The sequence below is a fragment of the Hemiscyllium ocellatum genome, chromosome 5, assembly GCF_020745735.1.
Source record: "Hemiscyllium ocellatum isolate sHemOce1 chromosome 5, sHemOce1.pat.X.cur, whole genome shotgun sequence".
Classification (NCBI taxonomy): Eukaryota; Metazoa; Chordata; class Chondrichthyes; order Orectolobiformes; family Hemiscylliidae; genus Hemiscyllium; species Hemiscyllium ocellatum.
Window position 1 is genome coordinate 104,950,280 of NC_083405.1, and position 18,845 is coordinate 104,969,124.

General features: G+C 44.4%; 1 protein-coding gene across 3 annotated transcripts in view; it reads right to left on the reverse strand.

Annotated features, from left to right (window-relative positions):
* The window catches only part of nrp1a (neuropilin 1a), a 183,084-nt gene extending 167,439 nt beyond the window's left edge, over positions 1–15,645 (reverse strand). For 2 of the 3 annotated variants that reach the window (XM_060825078.1, XM_060825077.1), the window contains exons 1-2: positions 14,992–15,644; positions 11,899–12,073 (exon numbers count right to left, since the gene is read on the reverse strand). In XM_060825078.1, coding sequence (XP_060681061.1) covers positions 11,899–12,073; positions 14,992–15,061 — 245 coding nt within the window. In that variant the 5' untranslated portion in view covers positions 15,062–15,644. Of the gene's footprint in view, positions 1–11,898; positions 12,074–14,991 lie in introns of all 3 variants that reach the window. The other variant, XM_060825079.1, reaches the window with a different exon arrangement.
* Between the last annotated feature and the right edge of the window lie 3,200 nt (positions 15,646–18,845).

Below are 18,845 nucleotides of genomic sequence, written 5' to 3' on the forward strand. Positions count from 1 at the left end.
ACATAAGTTATATCATTTTTAGAAATGATTCATTTAAAGAAATATCTCCATATTAGCCCAAAGCAAATCAACAGTTATCCAATCTCATCCTTATTAATCATATTTTATATTAATTGAAATACAAGATAATATTAGCATTAGAAAATTGAGTTCATCCAAAGCTCGGCTCCTCATATTATATCCCATACCAACTCTATTCATCCACCACCCTCCGCACCAACTAACTTATGGTCTGATAAGGCTTAAATTTTAAAATTCTCACCTGTGATTTCAAATCTCCCCATCACATCACCCTACCATACGTCAAGCCTATAACCCTGCAAGCTCTCTGTGATCCTACGGCCCAGCATCTTATGCATTCCCAATTTGTGTCATCCCACTGCCGGTGATTGTGCCTTTAGCTACCTCACCACTAAACTCCACAATTCCTTTAAGTTTTTCTACTTCTCTTCACCTCTCTGTAAGATTCTATTAACAAAGTGCAATTATAAGCATGTTTTTTTTCTGATGAACTGTCTTAATATCTTCTAATGTGATTCAGCGTCAAACTTTATTTGATAATGCAAAGTGCTTTATAAATTCAAGGTGTTTGCAATTATGAATGGCTCTCTGATTTGATGTAACGGAGAGAATGTTCACATGAGAAGTAAACAACAAGTACAAAGTAATTGGATAGTTGTGACAGGAGAAAAGAAGAAGAAGAATTCTGTGTCCACATGGTGCATACAGGAAGATGTAATCAACAGAATTAGTAGGCAAAAGTGAGGACTGCAGATGCTGGAAACCTGAATTTGGACCAGAGTGGTGCTGGAAAAGCACAGCAGGTCAGGCAGCATCCAAGAAGCAGGAAAATCGACGTGTCAGCCAAAAGCCCTTCATCAGGAATAGAGGCAGGGAGTGTCCAGGGTGGACAGATAAGAGAGTGTGTGTGTGTGTATATATATTATATATATATATCCGACTGGGGAGAAGTTAGCAAAGAGTACTTATGGTGAATGGTGGTGAGGATGGAGGTGATAGGTCAGAGAGGAGGGTGTGGGAAGGTAGCAAAGAGTACAATAGGTGAATGGGGATGGGGGCGGGGATGGAGGTGATAGGTCAGAGAGGAGGATGGAGCGGATAGGTGGGAGGAGAGATTGGCAGGTCAGGGGGACAGTGCTGAGCTGGAAAGTTGGAGCTGGGGTAAGGTGGGGGAAGGGGAAATGAGGAAACTGGTGAAGTCCACATTGATGTCCTGGGGTTGAAGTGTTCTGAGGCGGAAGATGAGGCGTTCTTCCTCCAGGTGTCCGGTGGTGAGGGAGCAGCGGTGAAGGAGGCCCTGGACCTCCATGACCTCAGCAGAGTGGGAGGGGGAGTTGAAATGTTGTGCCACACGGCGGTATGGTTGATTGGTGCGGGTGTCCCGAAGATGTTCCCTAAAGCGCTCTGCGAGGAGGCGTCCAGGCTCCCCAATGTAGAGGAGACAGCACCTGGAGCAACGGATACAATAACTGACATTGGTGGATGTGCAGGTGAATCTTTGATGGATGTAGAAGGCTCCTTTGGGACCTTGGATGGAAGTAAGGGAGGAGGTGTGGCCGCAGGTTTTGCAATTCTTGTGTGGCAGGGGAGGGTGCCAAGGCAGGAGGGTGGGTTGGGTTGTTGGGGGACGTCAACCTGACCAGGTAGTCATGGAGGAAATGCCCACCCCAGCTTATCTCTACACCCTGGAGGCTCTTTGCCTCCATTCCTGATGAAGGGCTTTTGCCTGAAACATCGATTTTCCTGCTCCTTAGATGCTGCCTGATCTGCTGTGCTTTTCCAGCACCACTCCAACAAAATTAGTAGCCTAATCTTTGATTTAATTCTTCCCAAACAACCTGGCTTTAAATAAAGTCAGAGTTCTCCTTATATTAATTGGATCTCCTAATAACACAAAGCATCAGAGAAAAACGTTTTGTGATTGTACAGTACTTGGTTAAGTCATTTGTTGCCTAAGGTCAAGGCTGCCTTCCAATGATTTATTCAACAGAATGAACCTGGTGAAATTTGTTCTTCACCCAGTGACCCTTTTAAGCCCACATGTTCAGCCCTGACCTTCAGTAATTCTTTGACCAATTTTGTTTAAGGAGACAACATTGTCAGATTTTAAATGCTGCATTTATAAATTGTTAGCTTCAGGAATGGGACAGATTCCTTCAAGGATGTGCAGTCTTGCATCCGTTTACTTTCAAGAAGCTAACGCCCCACAAAAACCATACGGATTGCTGACTGTGTCAATTCCATGTGATTTATGATGAATTCCAATGTCACACCCAATTAGCAAAGTCCATAAAACCTGTTTGTTAAAAAGACTAAGTCTTTAGTATACCTTTATGGTTAATATATTAAATTTTGTTCTGACGTGTCAGATAGTAATCTATTTAAAGAATATTTTTCTTTAAAAATTATATTTCTTATATGTATAATGATACAGTGACATTTTTAATTCAATGTATTATGTTAAGTAATAATTACCTTTGAACGTTTTTTGTTAGGTTTATCTTTAAAGACAGATAAACCTAAATCATCATTTGAATAAAAAAATTCAAGTCCAAATGATAACATGGACTGTGAGCATACAATTGTCTGAAACTCTTCTCCCTTCTACTTTTGAGGAAGTTGATCGATTTTAAAATAAAATAGTCCAATGTGACATAATTTTGACATGCATGCCATTTGTTTTAAAAACAGAATATTCAGGGCAATTTTGGAGGAAGTCTTACAGAGAAACAACTGAATTGCCTGTGAAAGAAGGTGAATTAACATATTCAGTTGAGAGTGAAGCACTCCAGTTTAATGACTCTATTACCCCATGCTGCATTCTAAATGCATATTGGATTTGCATGATAACGATGCTAAATCCAATGTCAACTTGGAATATTAAATTCAATAGCTCTGTTTGTATTTTGAGGTCAAAGAAGTAGCTGTCAAGATTGACTCTCAACTAACAGGGCCTAGACTGCTGAGAACAAATAAATCCCATTCTACTACCTTGAGAGAGCACCACTCCCAGTTTTACATGCATGCACAGAATGAAGCTCATGACAAATACCTTTTTGAAACACTTTGACAGCACAGTCAAGCCTCAGCCATGTGACATGATGTTACCGGTGATACTGCACTTCAGAGTCAGATCAGGACATGCATCACAGAGACTTCTCTGATTCACAATCACCTCTGCAGTCAGTTTCCATTTCTGATGTTAGATTGCAGATGAGTCAAATGAAAAGATTTAACTGAACATCTGGAAATTCTGAGATAACCATTTCTGGTCCCCACCTTGAATTTTGTTTTCTTCAAATGATTTTCATCTCCCTTCTCAACCACTCAAGCAAAATCATGACGTTCTGTTTAACCTAGACTTGAATTTAAGAGATTACATCTTATCTCACCAAGATCCCCAATTGGTACCTCAACAATATTTCCTACTATCCCTTTCTATATGATGTCACACGATATCCTTCTGTCCTACAAATTTCATTTTCAGTCTATTCAATTCATCTTCTCTTTTTGCGTCAATACAAATTGAAGAAGAATCCTTCACTCTGGAATGCCCTTCTAAATCAATTATCAATCCTTCTCTATGACCTCCTTAAAAACTGTTTATTAATCAAGGTTTTGGCTCTCATGCTCTCTGAACTGTTATAATATTACACCCCATTTGCTTCCTTGTTATGTTTATCCATTGTTTTCCTTTTTCAGACATTTGAAACAATTGACTGGCCTGACTCCTTAACGTAATATGCCTCGTTCCTGCCTATATTGCCCTGCGGTTGCTAGGCTGCGCTCCTCCACATTCCTTCTGTTTATCTTCACCACAATGTCGGGGGTCAGCTGAAAATATGTGACTGAAGTAGAAGAAAGGCGTCAATTTTTAGTATCCACTCTTTCTGCACCACAAGCGTATTGAACAAATTCTAGCTGGACAGGAAGTCCCCAGGTTACAAATGAGTTCTGCTTTTTCCACTGTTCCTAAGTCGTACCAGATACGGGCGAATTAGTCCGCCCCGTTCGTTAGGATGAAACATTGTACATAATTTGGATTTTTAATTTTTTTTAAATGAGAAGCCTGACGTCGGTTCGTAAGTACATGATGTTTGTAAGTCGGACATTCGTAACCCAGGGACTTCCACTATTGCATTTAGGCAATCCACTAATCTTATTTCTCAGGTAACTCACTGGCTAAAAAAAATTCCAAACGCTTAATATAAGCATATACAAAGAGTATATACAGCTTGCAGAGTTAACAACCATTTTCTTTATGAAATTTCGAAATGAAATTATTTTACATCTATGACCAACTACATTCATTGAAGTGTGTTCACTGCTTTGATATAAATTGAGAGTGAATCCATGCAATTGTCCTGACCTTTGTCACTATTCCTCACATGTGCATTGAGTTCCTCCATGAATTTTTGCCTTGACATTATTTCATCATGCCCTGTCGAAAGATATTTGATCCCCATTGTAACATAGCATCTTGGTTTCTAGAGTTACGTTGTTCTGAGCCAGTGGATATCACAATATTTATTGTTGGTGCATGTCAAAGTCAAGGAAAATCTGATTCAAATTGGCAAGGCAAATCATACAGTTTAGTCCCATTTTGTTTAGTCTTGCTCAGTATTTCGAATATGTGAGGCCAAGCTAAAAGGCAAATACTTGCATTTATATAGTGCCTTTCATAAATGTGTAAGTCCCAAAACGTTTCACATCCAGTGAAGTACTTTTGAATTGTACTCACCATTCTAATGTAGATAATACAAAAGACTATTTGCGTACAGCAGGGCTCAATGAAAAGGAGAAAGTGAGGACTGCTGGAGATCAGAGTCAAGAGTGTGGTGCTGGAAAAGCGCAGCAGTTCAATAAACAGCCAGGTGATAATCACCTGACAATCTTTTCTTCAATGCTGTTGATCAAGGAAGAAATATTGGGCATGACATCAGGAAAAATACTTCTGCTCTTCCACAAAATACAGTCCTACAACCTCTTGCACTCCCCGAGAGAGCATACAATGCATAGTTTCAACATGCCATTTGAAAGGCAGCACAATTCAATACTATCAGGAGTGCCAGCTGATAACTTTATAGTCATATCTCTGAAGTGGGATTTGAACCCATAACCTTTAGACTTAGAAGGAAGAATTCTACCACTTGAAGCACAGCAGATACAACACGATGAGCTATTTTTTGAGGTGGGACATGTCCCACCACTGGGCCTGAAAGCCGTCAGCAAGTCTAACCTTTGGTACGGATTGTGAAGGTATGAGGATGTGAGATGTGATGAGGATAGAAAGGCAGACTATTATTCAGTAGGAGGGAGAGACAAGAAGTTTACAGAACAGAATGACCTGGCTGCTCTTGCATTTGAACCACAAAGATTGCAAGTACAACAACTAATTAGGAAAGCAAATGGACTTATTGTACTCCATCCTGCTCCTTTATTGCATGACAGGATGGAGTTTACAAGTAGAAATATACTGCTCCAGCTATTCAGGACATTGTTGGCACTATGCCTTTTTTCTCTTGATTCATGGATATGGACATCACTGATTAGGCCAACACTTGTTGTCCGTTCCTAATTGCACAGACAGTGTGAATTATGTCCACTAATAATTTCTTTATTAAAAAAGTGTTTTGTTTAAGCTGTAGTAATAGCAGATTGAGGACAGAACATAGCATAACACTTACACAGCATTGGAAGGGATGCAACTGATGGAACAGAAAAAGTAACAGGCGGGAGAGGACGTCCTTGGGTATGATTATACTGGCCTACATCAAGATGGGCAATCGTGTCTATAGCAGCACCAACTGGACCATGTAAGCTATTTCAAGTATATCATGATTGGATGCTTGACTTTGGTGGAATAGAGTGAAGCTTTAGATCTAATTCAACTTTTAAATTACAGTCTAACTTAGGTATTACAAATTTTGCCCACAGTATTAGAGCTCAAAATAGAAAAATAAGAAGGGAGGGGATAAAGAGGGAGAGAGAGAGAGCCAAGCCGGCTGAGATAAAAGGTAGGGAGGAGGGACTAGGGGCGATGGAGGTGGGATAGCCCACACCTCCACACTCACTTCCCTCCAAGCCCCAAGGGATCCTTCCATATCCGCCACAAGTTCACCTGTACCTCCACACACATCATCTATTGCATCCGCTGCACCCGATGTGGCCTCCTCTATATTGGTGAGACAGGCCGCTTACTTGCGGAACGCTTCAGAGAACACCTCTGGGCCGCCCGAACCAACCAACCCAATCACCCCGTGGCTCAACACTTTAACTCCCCCTCCCACTCCACCGAGGACATGCTGGTCCTTGGACTCCTCCACCGGCAGAACACAACTACACGACGGCTGGAGGAGGAGCGCCTCATCTTCCGCCTGGGAACCCTCCAACCACAAGGTATGAATTCAGATTTCTCCAGCTTCCTCATTTCCCCTCCCCCCACCTTGTCTCAGTCGGTTCCCTCAACTCAGCACCGCCCTCCTAACCTGCAATCCTCTTCCTGACCTCTCCGCCCCCACCCCACTCCGGCCTATCACCCTCACCTTGACCTCCTTCCACCTATCCCACCTCCATCGCCCCTCCCCCTAGTCCCTCCTCCCTACCTTTTATCTCAGCCGGCTTGGCTCTCTCTCTCTTATTCCTGATGAAGGGCTTATGCTCGAAACGTCGAATTCTCTATTCCTGAGATGCTGCCTAACCTGCTGTGCTTTGACCAGCAACACATTTGCAGCTGTGATCTCCAGCATCTGCAGACCTCATTTTTTACTAGATAAAGAGGGAGAGACAAGAATTTTGCAAAACATAATGATCTGGCTGTACTTGAATTTGAACTATGAGTGCAGGTGCAACAAGAGATGGCATTAAGAACTGACTGTAGATCAAGACACCAACTTTCAAGCCAAGTATTAAGCAATTTGCTAGCAACATTTCAAAATCCGCATTACATTCTATTTCCTGCTGCAAAATCTGGAAAGTTAGCAGACAACTACAGCATCTTTCATTCCAGTCCAAGAAACAAGTATTAAAATTAGAAGTGGAATTGACAGTTGACACAGAAGTAGTGGAAAAATTATGCCAATGGTTCAGGCAGTTTGAGGTACAAGACACTTTGTGACTGAGTCCTTCAGAATCCTTTCTTTCTTTCTTTATGGCTGTAAATATTAAATTAACTGAGATAAGGCTACTTTTCAAATCAGCTGTTCAGGCAGACACTTCACTACTTTTTTTGCCTGAACAAAAGATTCTTGTCAATAGAACGTCTAGGCCTACATTAACCAGCAATTTCAAAAGACACTTAATTGATAACGATGTTGACTGCAGATCTTCCTGCGCATTTTGAGGCACGTTAAGAGCCTGAAGGACACTTCATTAATGTAAGCTCTTTTTACTCTCTTTCCTTCTGTTAGGTTATCTGGTAAATATCTTCCACTCAGAGTTCTAAAATGTGCTTCAGATTCCAAAGGCGGTCATTGATGGACTAACTTCAAATATGTAAACTAGATTTGTAGCAAGAAGGGAACATAGCTGAGGGTGGGCTTTGGCCTATACTGATGAAAGGCTTTTGCCCAAAACGTTGATTTTCCTGCTCCTTGGATGCTGCCTGACCTGCTGTACTTTTCCAGCACCACTCTGATCTAAACATTGGCCTATACTGACCTGCCACTCAGTATCAAAGGTGGAAAGTCTGCCAAAGAATGGACATATCACGTTGCCAATACACCCTCATAAAAGCAGCTATATTAATAATTGTACTGAGAATGCTTAATATATCAAGACCATTAATGTTCTTGGCTCTCCCAACCACTCTAACCCATGCTATCTTTTGAATCAAAATGAAGGAACTTGATGTTTGACAATAATAGCAAGACATTGGGCAGCATAGTGACTCAGTGGTTAGCACTGCTGCCTCACACCGCCAGGGACCCACATTCACTTCCAGCCTCAGATGTCTGACTGTGTGGAGTTTGCACATTCTTCCCATGTCTGCATGGGTTTCCTCTGGGTGCTCCGGTTTCCCCCCACAATCTAAAGATGCGCAGGTTAGTTGAATTGGCCATGCTAAATTGCCCATAGCATTCACGGTTGTGTAGGTTAGGTGCATTAGTCTGAAGTAAATATGGGGTAGGGAAATGGGTCTGGCCGGGTTACTGTTTGGAGGGTCGGTATGGACTTGTTGGGCTGAAGGGCTTGTTTTCACACTGTAAGGGTTCTAATTCTAAATGGTACCTGGAGGTTATGTAACAGAAATTGTGTAACCAGCACCTATTCTGATTAGGTGGGTGTCCCCATATCAAAGGGTCTGCAACAGTGCAAGAAGACAGCTCACCACTATCCTCCTGAGAGCAATTGGGGATGGACAATAAATATTGGCCTAGCCAGAGAAGCACATATCCCCTTAATCAGTAAAGAGAAAGCTACAGAAACTCAAGCAACTGCAGCTGGATCCCAATATTTTAAATCATATGGTATGACATGGTTGTGCTGTGGTCAGCAGGAATTCACCAAAGAATCCATGTTTTATGTGGAGAATTATTCAGTTGATGAGGAATTCATACTGTCTGCTAGCTAGACCTCAAACTTCCCTTCCTACTTCTTTTGTGGTCAACTGCAAGCAAACCTCCTTGGGAAGCTTAACAGTCACTTAGGCATCAAGTGGGCTTCTATCTCACAATAGAATGCCAGAATTATGTCAATACCCTTGTCAGAAAACAGATAGCTGAGTCACAAAGATTAATGACCCTCCAGGGCACCGCTGATGATTGCCAGCTTGTTTGTATCATCAGTGGCAACTGGAGGAATGTCTTTTCCTGAGGATGGGGGAGGTGTGTGCAGATAACCTTACTGGCAAATAAATGCCCTAATGGGTTCAGTTGTTCTGGTTACATAAGCAGCTTGAAGCTTATCAGTGCATTGTACTGATAAGCAATGCTATGTTATCTGGCTAGATTCAACAATACTCTGTCCACACATAGTATTTTCTAAGTACTGGTTGGTGCCAACCTTTCCTTAGCTTTCAGCGAAATAAAACTTTCTTTGCAGGAGTGAACATTCACACTGTACCAGTAGATAGCATAGATGTGATTTTCCAGTTGGGTTGGAGAGACTTAACACCATTCTACAAAACTAAAATGCAATGATATCCAATTGACCTGACGGCTCAATTTACTTTAATCTCAATTTATGTTCTGATCAGATAAGCTACTATCACAAAATATGTTTTTCCAATCGCCTTTCCCAAATTTTCTTGCCTCAGTAAAATATACTAAAAACCTCTGTGAATATTAGAGCACATGATGCAGATTTCAGACTTGTGCTTTTCCTAATGGCTTAGTACAAGATATTTTCTTTCCGTAGTTTGTAAGGAATGTGTTTTATAGTTTGGGACAAGGTGTCAAATTTGGCAAGACAAAGGAATGCCATGCAAGTTTGACTATGTTCGCATGTTCCTAATAAACAAATACTTGTTTTCATTGGAAACCAAAGTCAATAGCAAAGCTTTGCAGAATATTACAAAGACTAAAAGACAAAAATAATAGATGAGGTCAGTCAGGAGATAGTATTTAGATGATGGCAAACTTGAGTTTTAAAAGCCGGCAAACTGTACTAAGAGGAAAAATTAGGAGATGGAGGAAGGTTGGTGGGGGGGCTGGAATAATCAGGGAAGGGTACACAGAGGTGAAGACCTGCAAAAGAACAGCAGCAGAAGATAGTGTAATAAAATGTAATTTCAAGATCATTAAGGTACATAGAAAGAGCAAATTTATGGCGATATTTTAGAAGGCATTCAAAACATGAGGAAGTGAGGCAGTATTAGGCCACTCAGCTTTTCCCTACTTCTTGACTTTGTTGTTCACAGCGAGTAAAACTCCTTTCTGTCAGTTTGTTTGGACAGTGCACAGGATAAATAGTATTGCAATAATAATCTTATGATTTGCCTTCTGACAGCACAGTACATTTTATGACTGATCGCCTTGAAAAATGTATAATTGTTTCTATCGGCAACATAAGTAATACATACTATCAAAAGCAAGAAAATCAATTGAACCAAATTTTCTTAAAGGCTTTTCAGCTAAATTGGAAAACATTGTTCTGACAGGGGCACTGTCCTTCGAAAAATGAGAAGGAAAAGTGGTATAAAACCTCATTGTTATGATTTCAAATTTTACATACCAACTAGTCAGTTTATCCAGATATTCCATTCTTAGGAATTAGAAAGATGCAACTGGAATAATTTTACAGATAATGTTTTTCTATGTATTAAATGTACAACTTTAATTTTAAGGTTGATTTTAAATTATGATTGGAGAAGGCACACATATTTCAATGAAATATATTAGGAATTTACACAACTCATACTCAAGAGCAAAGACAATGAGATTGCAGGAAGGTAGCAATGTGGATGCTAACCAACAAACATTATTACAACAAAGGGGCTAAATAAAGAATGAATCACAAAAGTACGAAAACCAAAAATATCTCAGGCAACAATCACCATGTGATAAATGGCAGGAAAGGCCAAAACACTTTTTTTTAGGTTGTAAGCATCTAGAGTGTCCCATTATGTAATATAGTTTCCAGAATGCATTTAATGGTATTCAAACTTAAAAGCATAAGCTGTCAAAATGTTATTTTTAACCTGTGCTAATCTATTACCCAAAACATTGCTTGTCACAAATCACTCGACCCATAGCCTGTGCTACTGAAACATCCACTTTTTCTGCATGACAACGCTAAGAGAGTCATAGAGTCATTAGAGATGTACAGCACGGAAACAGACACTCCGGTCCAACCCATACCTGCCGACCAGAAATCCCAACCCAATCTAGTCCCACCTGCCAGCACTTAGGTCTCTTTTATATCTTCCCCCTCTCACCCTAAACCTTTGCCCTCTAGTTCTGGACAGGTCAAGGTTTGAAAACTACTTCAGCTGTAAATGTCAGCTATTCTCAGTGCAACACAGTTTTGTATAAATTCATTTTTGGAACTTCCTTCTGAATTATGTGTAGAGTTACCATCCAAATATAAGTTATGGTGGTATTGTGGTTAGCATTGCTGCTTCACAGTGCTAGGGGCCTGGGTTCCATTCCAGTCTTGGGTGACTGTCTGTATGGAGTTTGTTCTCCCTGTGTCTATGTAGGTTTTCCCTGGGTGCTCCTGTTTCCTCCCAAAGATGTGCAGGCTAGGTGGATTGGCCATGCTAAATGTAGTGTTACAGGATGCAATGCTGTTCAGAGGATCAGTACAGGCTAAATGGCCTTCCCTGCATCATAGGGATTCAAGTAGAAATAGTTTCTAACATTTAGCAAAATAATTTGATCTCAAAAGTGTGTTATTTCTGTATTTTGTAATTGAGATGAAGATGGAAGGTTATTATTGGTTGTTACATTTCAAGTCGCTGAACAACATCTGACTAACAAAGTGAAGCAGTGTCTCTCTTCACATTGCACAAAAACTGGTTTGTATATAATAGTTCAAATGATCAATTGTGATGGGAGTCTTTCCCAAAATCATCTACTGGCTGAATCACAAATAAGCCAATTCCAAAGACACAATACTCCCTCCTTTTGCCTCCTCGGGAAATCTTTTTTTTTGCCTAACGATGTGCATTACATTGCATTCATACAAGAGTAACCGGAATAGTTAACATTCCTGAGGTAACTGTAACAGAAAATAGTCCAGTAGAGTCTGACATGTGGGAGCAGGTGTGTTCGTTGTATTGCGTGCATTTCTCATGTTGAGAGGGATATTAGCCTTGTCTAATACAGCGCAGAGAAACAAATAGGGTTGACGCTCCCTCTCAGCAAGTTCCAGTAAATATCGTGTAACCACTAGAGGTCAGTGCACCTAAATGCGACCCAATCTGCTTTGACTTACTTGCAGTCCCGGTCCTCCAGATCAAAGTGAGGGTTGAAATTGATCATTATCCGTTGGTAAGCTTCGGGTGCTTGGATCACCCAGGCACAGCTTTCCCTGGGGTAGTAAGAGTTTGGATATCCCGGAGAGTTCAGGTAGCCAGGAATGGTGATTTGTATAGTATCTCCACACCGATCTACATGTGAGAAAAACACTTATAAACTAACGGAACTAACGGAATCCCCCCTCCCTCCCTTCACATCTCGCACTCGCAAATAAGGATACACATTTTCTTTTGCGCAGAATTATAGTTTCTCTGGATATGCTAAAATATTTGGAAAGAATCTCGCCCCCCTCCACCCCGCCCCGTTTGCTAAATACTTTAACGGAATCTTGAATCTGTTTTCATGAAATACTTGGACATATCTTGCCTCGTTTTGTCAAATACTTGGGCAGAATCCTGCCTTGTTTTGTAAAATATTTTGGCAGGTTTTGAAACTCCACATTGGATGCGGGTGCGGGCTCTGTGGTTTCCACCCAGCCCTGTTAGCAGGAGATTGTCAGAGCATTGACAACCCTGATTTACTGAAGGCGGCATCTCACAGGCAGAACGGATTCTGAGCATGGAAGGTTGTTTATTTGTTTTAACATTGCACTTCATCCAGAACCAGATAAAAGATCTGGAACTTCACAAAACGAGCTTTTGTTCCTCGACTTCAGGGTGTTTGGAGGGGTTGAGTCTCTGATTAATCCCGAGTTAAGAAAGCGTTTTACTTTGTAGTTAGCCCCCGCTTTTCCCAGGTCGGTTTAATCAATTTGGGAGCCCCCAAATTTACCAAAACCCCAACACACATACACACACACATACACACACGCGCACACACACACACATACACATATACACACAGACACACACACACAAACATACACGCACATCCAACATAAATGTACACACATAAACACACGCACATACATACACATACTGACACACAGTAGCACACGTACAAAGACACACATGCACGCAGATACACCCAGACATACAGATACACACGTACACACAGACATAAAGACACACGCAGACACATACAGATACACATAGACACACAGACCTCCAGAACATACAGATACACACGTACACAGACACACACACACACACACAAATCGATGGGTGGGTAGGACAATGGAAGATTCCAGTTTATTCTCATTCGTCTCTAATCTCAAGGTGGGTGTGGAGGGGCATTACTGAATGAACAGAGATGGCCCGGGAGAAGTGAAGTGAAATGAAATTCCTCACGCATGGAGGAACAGTGCAGTGTTCCGCTTTGAGAGCCCGGCTCTCCCTATCTCTCTACTTGGAAAAGGAGCCGAAAGCCAAACCCACGATGGTTCAGCTGAAAGTGAGACTCAACCCTGTGTCCTAGTTTTCACATTGACAGCACAGCCTCCCGTGCACTGATCCTACAGTTAAACTTTACTCTGAACACTGGGTTAGTCATGTTCAATGTTGTCCCAGCACTTCAGCTCCAACCTGGGCTGTTGCTGTGCAGTGTTAACCTGCTCTCCTCACCACCCCCCCCCCCCCCCCCACCCCATCTCCACACTGACCCCCTCCCCTCTAACTTATCCTCGGCTCGGGGAGACAGAGGGAGAGGGAGTCGCAGTCGGGGAAGGGGGAAGGGTTCGGGGAAGGGGGATAGCGCCATGGATCAACCCGGGTAAGGGCACAGCGAACTGGCTTAACGCTGGAGCCGGAAGGCTGGGTGTCAAAGGAGCGTTTGGTGTCCTGGCCCAGATAAGAAAGAGCCGGAGTGCTCAGTGCTGTCAGTCCAGGCAGGATCTACATGAAACAGGCGCCGAAGTGGGTGAGAGTCTGACTCTCGCCGCTTTACTTAGTAAACTCCAAAAAAAAATCCCTCAAAAGCCGATTCTCAGTTTTCTGAACGCAAGGCCCTCCTGATCTCTGTGGAGTGTCTTGTTTACCCAGTCCCAAATTTAAAACAGAGAAAAAAACACCCCTCCACACACTGAGCAGGAAGTGCTGGAGAAACGCAGGGAGAGGAACCATTGCCCTTGTGGAGCTCAGGGCGGTATACAGCAGCCGGCACTTGCTGGAGGCTTGGGTTTTTCAGGTTGGTTCAGCTTTGAGTTTGGCGAACCGCCTGAAGAGAGACCGCTTTTCCCAGCAACTGGTGTGGCAGCGGGAGGCGAGTTCCTGGGAGCGGGTGCAGTGTCCAGGACGGGGAGGGGGATCAGAGAGATCTCAGTGAGCACCCCCTCTCCAACACGGACTGGGGGCGGTCAGTGCACACACTGTGGGATAGGGCACTGCTCTCCCTGCCAAGGGACATGCCTGAAAAAGTCCCACAGCTCCGAGAAAGTCGAGCTTCCCCTAGTTCAGGCTGCAGGTACCTCAGGTTCTGCTATAGCTCTGGGATAAACCGCACTCTGAACAAACCGCACTTGCCACCCCCTCTCCCAGTGTATGGGAGGGGAGGGGGAATCTCTCCCAGTGTATAGGTGGGGGGAATCTCTCCCAGTGTATAGGTGGGGGAACTCTCAGTGTGTGGGGGGATCCTCTCCCAGTGTATGGGGGTAGACCCTCTCCCAGTGTATGGGGGGACCCTCTCCCAGTGTATGGGGGGACCTCTCCCAGTGTATGGGGGGACCCTCTCCCAGTGTGTGGGGTAGACCCTCTCCCAGTGTATGGGGGTAGACCCTCTCCCAGTGTATGGGGGGAGACCCTCTCCCAGTGTGTGGGGATAGACCCTCTCCCAGTGTGTGGGGGGACCCTCTCCCAGTGTATGGGGGTAGACCCTCTCCCAGTGTATGGGGGGAGACCCTCTCCCAGTGTATGGGGGTAGACCCTCTCCCAGTGTAGGGGGTGGACTCTCCCAGCGTGGGGAGATCTCAGCAGGCTGGGGGAGCCCTCCCCCAACCCGGGTGTAAGATGGAACGAACAGAACCGAGCTCCCCAAACCCCGCAGACTCTGTGCGTGCGCCCTGCCCAGAGTGGACCCAGAGCCGCCCACTTGCTGCTCGGTGTGGTTGGTGGCTGTTGGCGGTTCCGGGCCCCCGAAGCGACAGTGTGGAGAGCGGGTGCCGTTCATTACTCACCGTTTCGGAGCGCCCCGGACACACCGATCGCCACGGCCAGGAGGCAGAGAGAGACTTGATGCTTCCCCATTTGGCAAGTGGAGATGGCGAAGGAAAACAGCGCGCACACACACACACACTCCCAGCGACGGAGAGGGAGAGACAGGAAAGCCGACACGACAACAACAACGAACAGCAGACTTGAGAGCTGAATTGGTTAGTTTGGGGGATTGTGGACGATCACCAAGCTCATCTTTCAGCTTCCTCTCGCCGCATGCGGATACACGGTTCCTGTTGCAATGTCTGGCGTTGCCATTTCCTAAAAAAATCCCGAGCCAATAAAAGCTTTGCACAGACTCCCCCCACCCCTTCCCTAACACACACACACACAGAGACTCCTCGCCGCTCAGTAGACACGGAAAGCAGCCAACTGGGAGAGAGAACAAACTGGCTAGGAAATATGTTGAAGGCAATTAAAAAAAAGTCAAATCCACAAAGATCTGAAACTAGTTCGAGACGGGGAGGTGGGAAGGGGGCGGATAAAAAAAAAGGCGTTCACATGGCTTATCAAATTGTAAATGATGCAAGGCTGGGCGATTAGCCCCGCTAAAGGGAAACCAAAGTCAGAATTAAGACCAGTCAGCCTGGGTCACATCCCCCACCACCCAGTTACAGTCACAAATGGAGATTCATTGACTAAGACTCCCTTATTATTGTATTCACACACGGAGAGGGAGATCAGCGGAACTCTTATCAGTATCACGGAGCAGATCTAGCAAGGGATACAGGGTGGGGGAGAGATACAGAACAGAAAGAGAGCTGGGGGATCCGCTCCAAACCACGTCAAGTCCCTGAGAACTCAAAGCGCGCTCCCCGGTCCAGCTCAGTCGCTGGTTTCCCCTCAGCGGCGGTTCTGTGTCAGGCCAGCCAGCGTCCTGAACGGCCCAAGAGGGAGAGGGAGGAGCGCCCAGGCTCCGGGAGCCGAGCAAACTCCAGCAACACAAATAATTCGGTCAGTGAGTGAAAAGCGAAGGGGGCTGCGGAGTCACACAGACACACGCTCGGCCAGCACCGCGCATCTGCTCCAGGTGATCAGCACTTTTCAGGGGAGAACAACACCTCCCTGAAAGACTTTTTTTTAAAAAAAGAAAAGACGTGGACTGTTTCTTTTTAAAGCAGTCAGCTGAGGGAGGGCTGCCAAAGGAATTGGCTGCGTGACTTGCAATTCCCTGTTATATACAGCTGTGCAAAGCAAAACCTTATTGTGCAGAATATTGCGTGTCTCCTGAACACCTTACACACACCGTGAGCAAGCACGCTTCACACCCACATAATAGTGATACACAAACTAATACACTAATACTGTACAAATTCAAACAATTCCTGTGCAAAATTCTCATACTAAGGCTGTGCACACACACACAGAATCCCTGTGCTAATACTGTGCACACTTCATCAAAGCCATCGTTCGATGTGCATTCTGCATGCAGTTGTTAGTACACATTGAAACAGAATTCTTCCATAGTGGTTGCTCTGTCAGCCTGTCATTGGCTCGGGGAGAATGTTTTACCTGCCCGGACACAGGGAGAACGCAAAGGGAAGCGAAACTGTCCAGTTGGAGGCAGACAGCGAGAAGTGTTTCTTTTTTAAAAAAACGCAACCACCTTCACCCAGATGGGAGCGCTAACCGGATGCAGCAACAAGTGCAGACCTACTCCTACCTGGGCAACTCCGGGTTTACATACCCATCCGTGGAGCAAATGTGGAATTCTGTAAATAAACATAAAATGTAGCTGTAAAGCCATTTCAGACTATTTCATATTCCCCAACAATGTGGCCCTGCCTAGATGCCGACCCCTCATATCCGCGTTTATTGATGTTGGGCACAAAAGAACCATCTCCCTCCCCTTCACTGTTTGATCACACAGCATTGCCCTTTTGTGAAGAGCACTGCTTATCACTGGCCACTCGGGTGTTTTCCTTTCTTCCTGGTGGTGGAAATTGAATAAAGATTCGTACACCTTGTGTCTCTCACTGCACACACACACCATGGGTACTGGGGAAAAAAATAAGCACTACCGCAGTTAGGTGGTAGTGTGGGGGTTTTAAAAAAAATGAAAAAAATAAAAATAACAAAAAGAAGCATCTCCCAAACGCAGCAGAACTTTGTGTATCAGCCAACAGGAGGCGCACCAGGTCAGATCCTGACAATCTGACTCATGGGCAATTCAGATATGCATGTGGCTCACTGTCATGGTCATGGTGCCTGGCAATTCCTGCTCAGTGCTGGACTGTTTTCCATGAAGCATGTTTGATTGGAAGGTGGGAAAAGTGCGCCACGAATCCCAGCCAGCAGGACTTTTCATTGCCATTGACAGAGCCTCGGCTCATGCTTTGTGGACATTGTCAATTTTTTATCTGGTCAGTCATTTCCTGTCATCAAATGTTCAAAATGCACCCCACACATTTGTTCACAATTCCGTGCTGACCAGGGTGCCAGATCTTCCCAGCACTCTGCCCATCACACTATGATGTAAACTAGCGAATGGTTAGGTCGGACATTTAGGCGCGGTCTTGGAATACAATTCCTCCGGTTGTTCCAAGGGCTTGGGTTGGGTGACTGGTCGCTGAAGTGGTACTGACTGAGTCACACTGAGAGAAAAAAAGCTGATATTCCTGCAGGCTCGAAAGCGGAGCCCTTTGCTCATGTGGAGGTGCTGGTGTTGGACTGGGCTATACAAACTTTAAAAAAAATCACACAGCACCAGGTTATGGTCCAACCAAGGGTAAAAAACAATGATTGCAGATATTGCAAACCAGATTCTGGATTAGTGGTGCTGGAAGAGCACAGCAGTTCAGGCAGCATCCAAGGAGCAGTAAAATCAACATTTCGGGCAAAAGCCCTTCAACAGTATTACAGGCAGAGAACCTGAAGGGTGGAGAGATAAGCTAGAGGAGGGTGGGGGTGGGGACAAAGTAGCATAGAGTACAATAGGTGAGTAGGGGAGGGGATGGAGGTGATAGGTTTGGGGCGGGGGCAGGGTGGAGTGGATAGGTGCAAAAGAAGATAGGCATGTAGGACAAGTCATGGGGACACTGATGAGTTGGAAGTTGGGAACTGCAGTGAGGTGGAGGAAGGGGAAATGAGGAAACTGTTGAAGTCCACATTGATGCCCTGGGGTTGAAGTGTTCCTAGGCGGAAGATGAGGCGTTCTTTCTCCAGGCATCTGGTGGTGAGGGAGCGGCAGTGAAGGAGGCCCAGGACCTCCATGTTGAAATGTTGGGCCACAGGTCGGTGTGGTTGATTGGTGCAGGTGTCCCAGAGATGTTCCCTAAAGCGCTCTGCGAGGAGGCGTCCAGTCTCCCCAATGTAGAGGAGACTGCATCGTGAGCAACAGATACAATAAATGATATGAGTAGATGTGCAGGTAAAACTTTGATGGATGTGGAAGGCTCCTTTAGGGCCTTGAATGGAGGTGAGAGAGGAGGTGTGGCCGCAGGTTTTACAGTTCCTGCGATGGCAGGGGAAGGTGCCAGGATGGAAGGGTGGGTTGTAGGGGGGGCGTGGACCACGTTTGTTAAATATATCATTTCCAGGTTTGTTAAATATATCATTTCAGTTGCATGACGCTATGATCTTTTGCTATAAATTCTGTGTCCTCGCTACCTAATGAAGGAGCAGCACTCTGAAAGCTAGTACTTCCAATAAACCTGTTGGACTATAACCTGGTGTTGTGTGATTTTTAACTGAGCTCATTGTTGCCAGTTACTGTAGCAGGAGGAAGTGGTACATTCAGCCTCAATATCTGGGCAGGGCAGTATGAGCCAGGACTTCCTGCTCCAGTCACTCTGTACTGACTCTTGCTGGAAAGTGC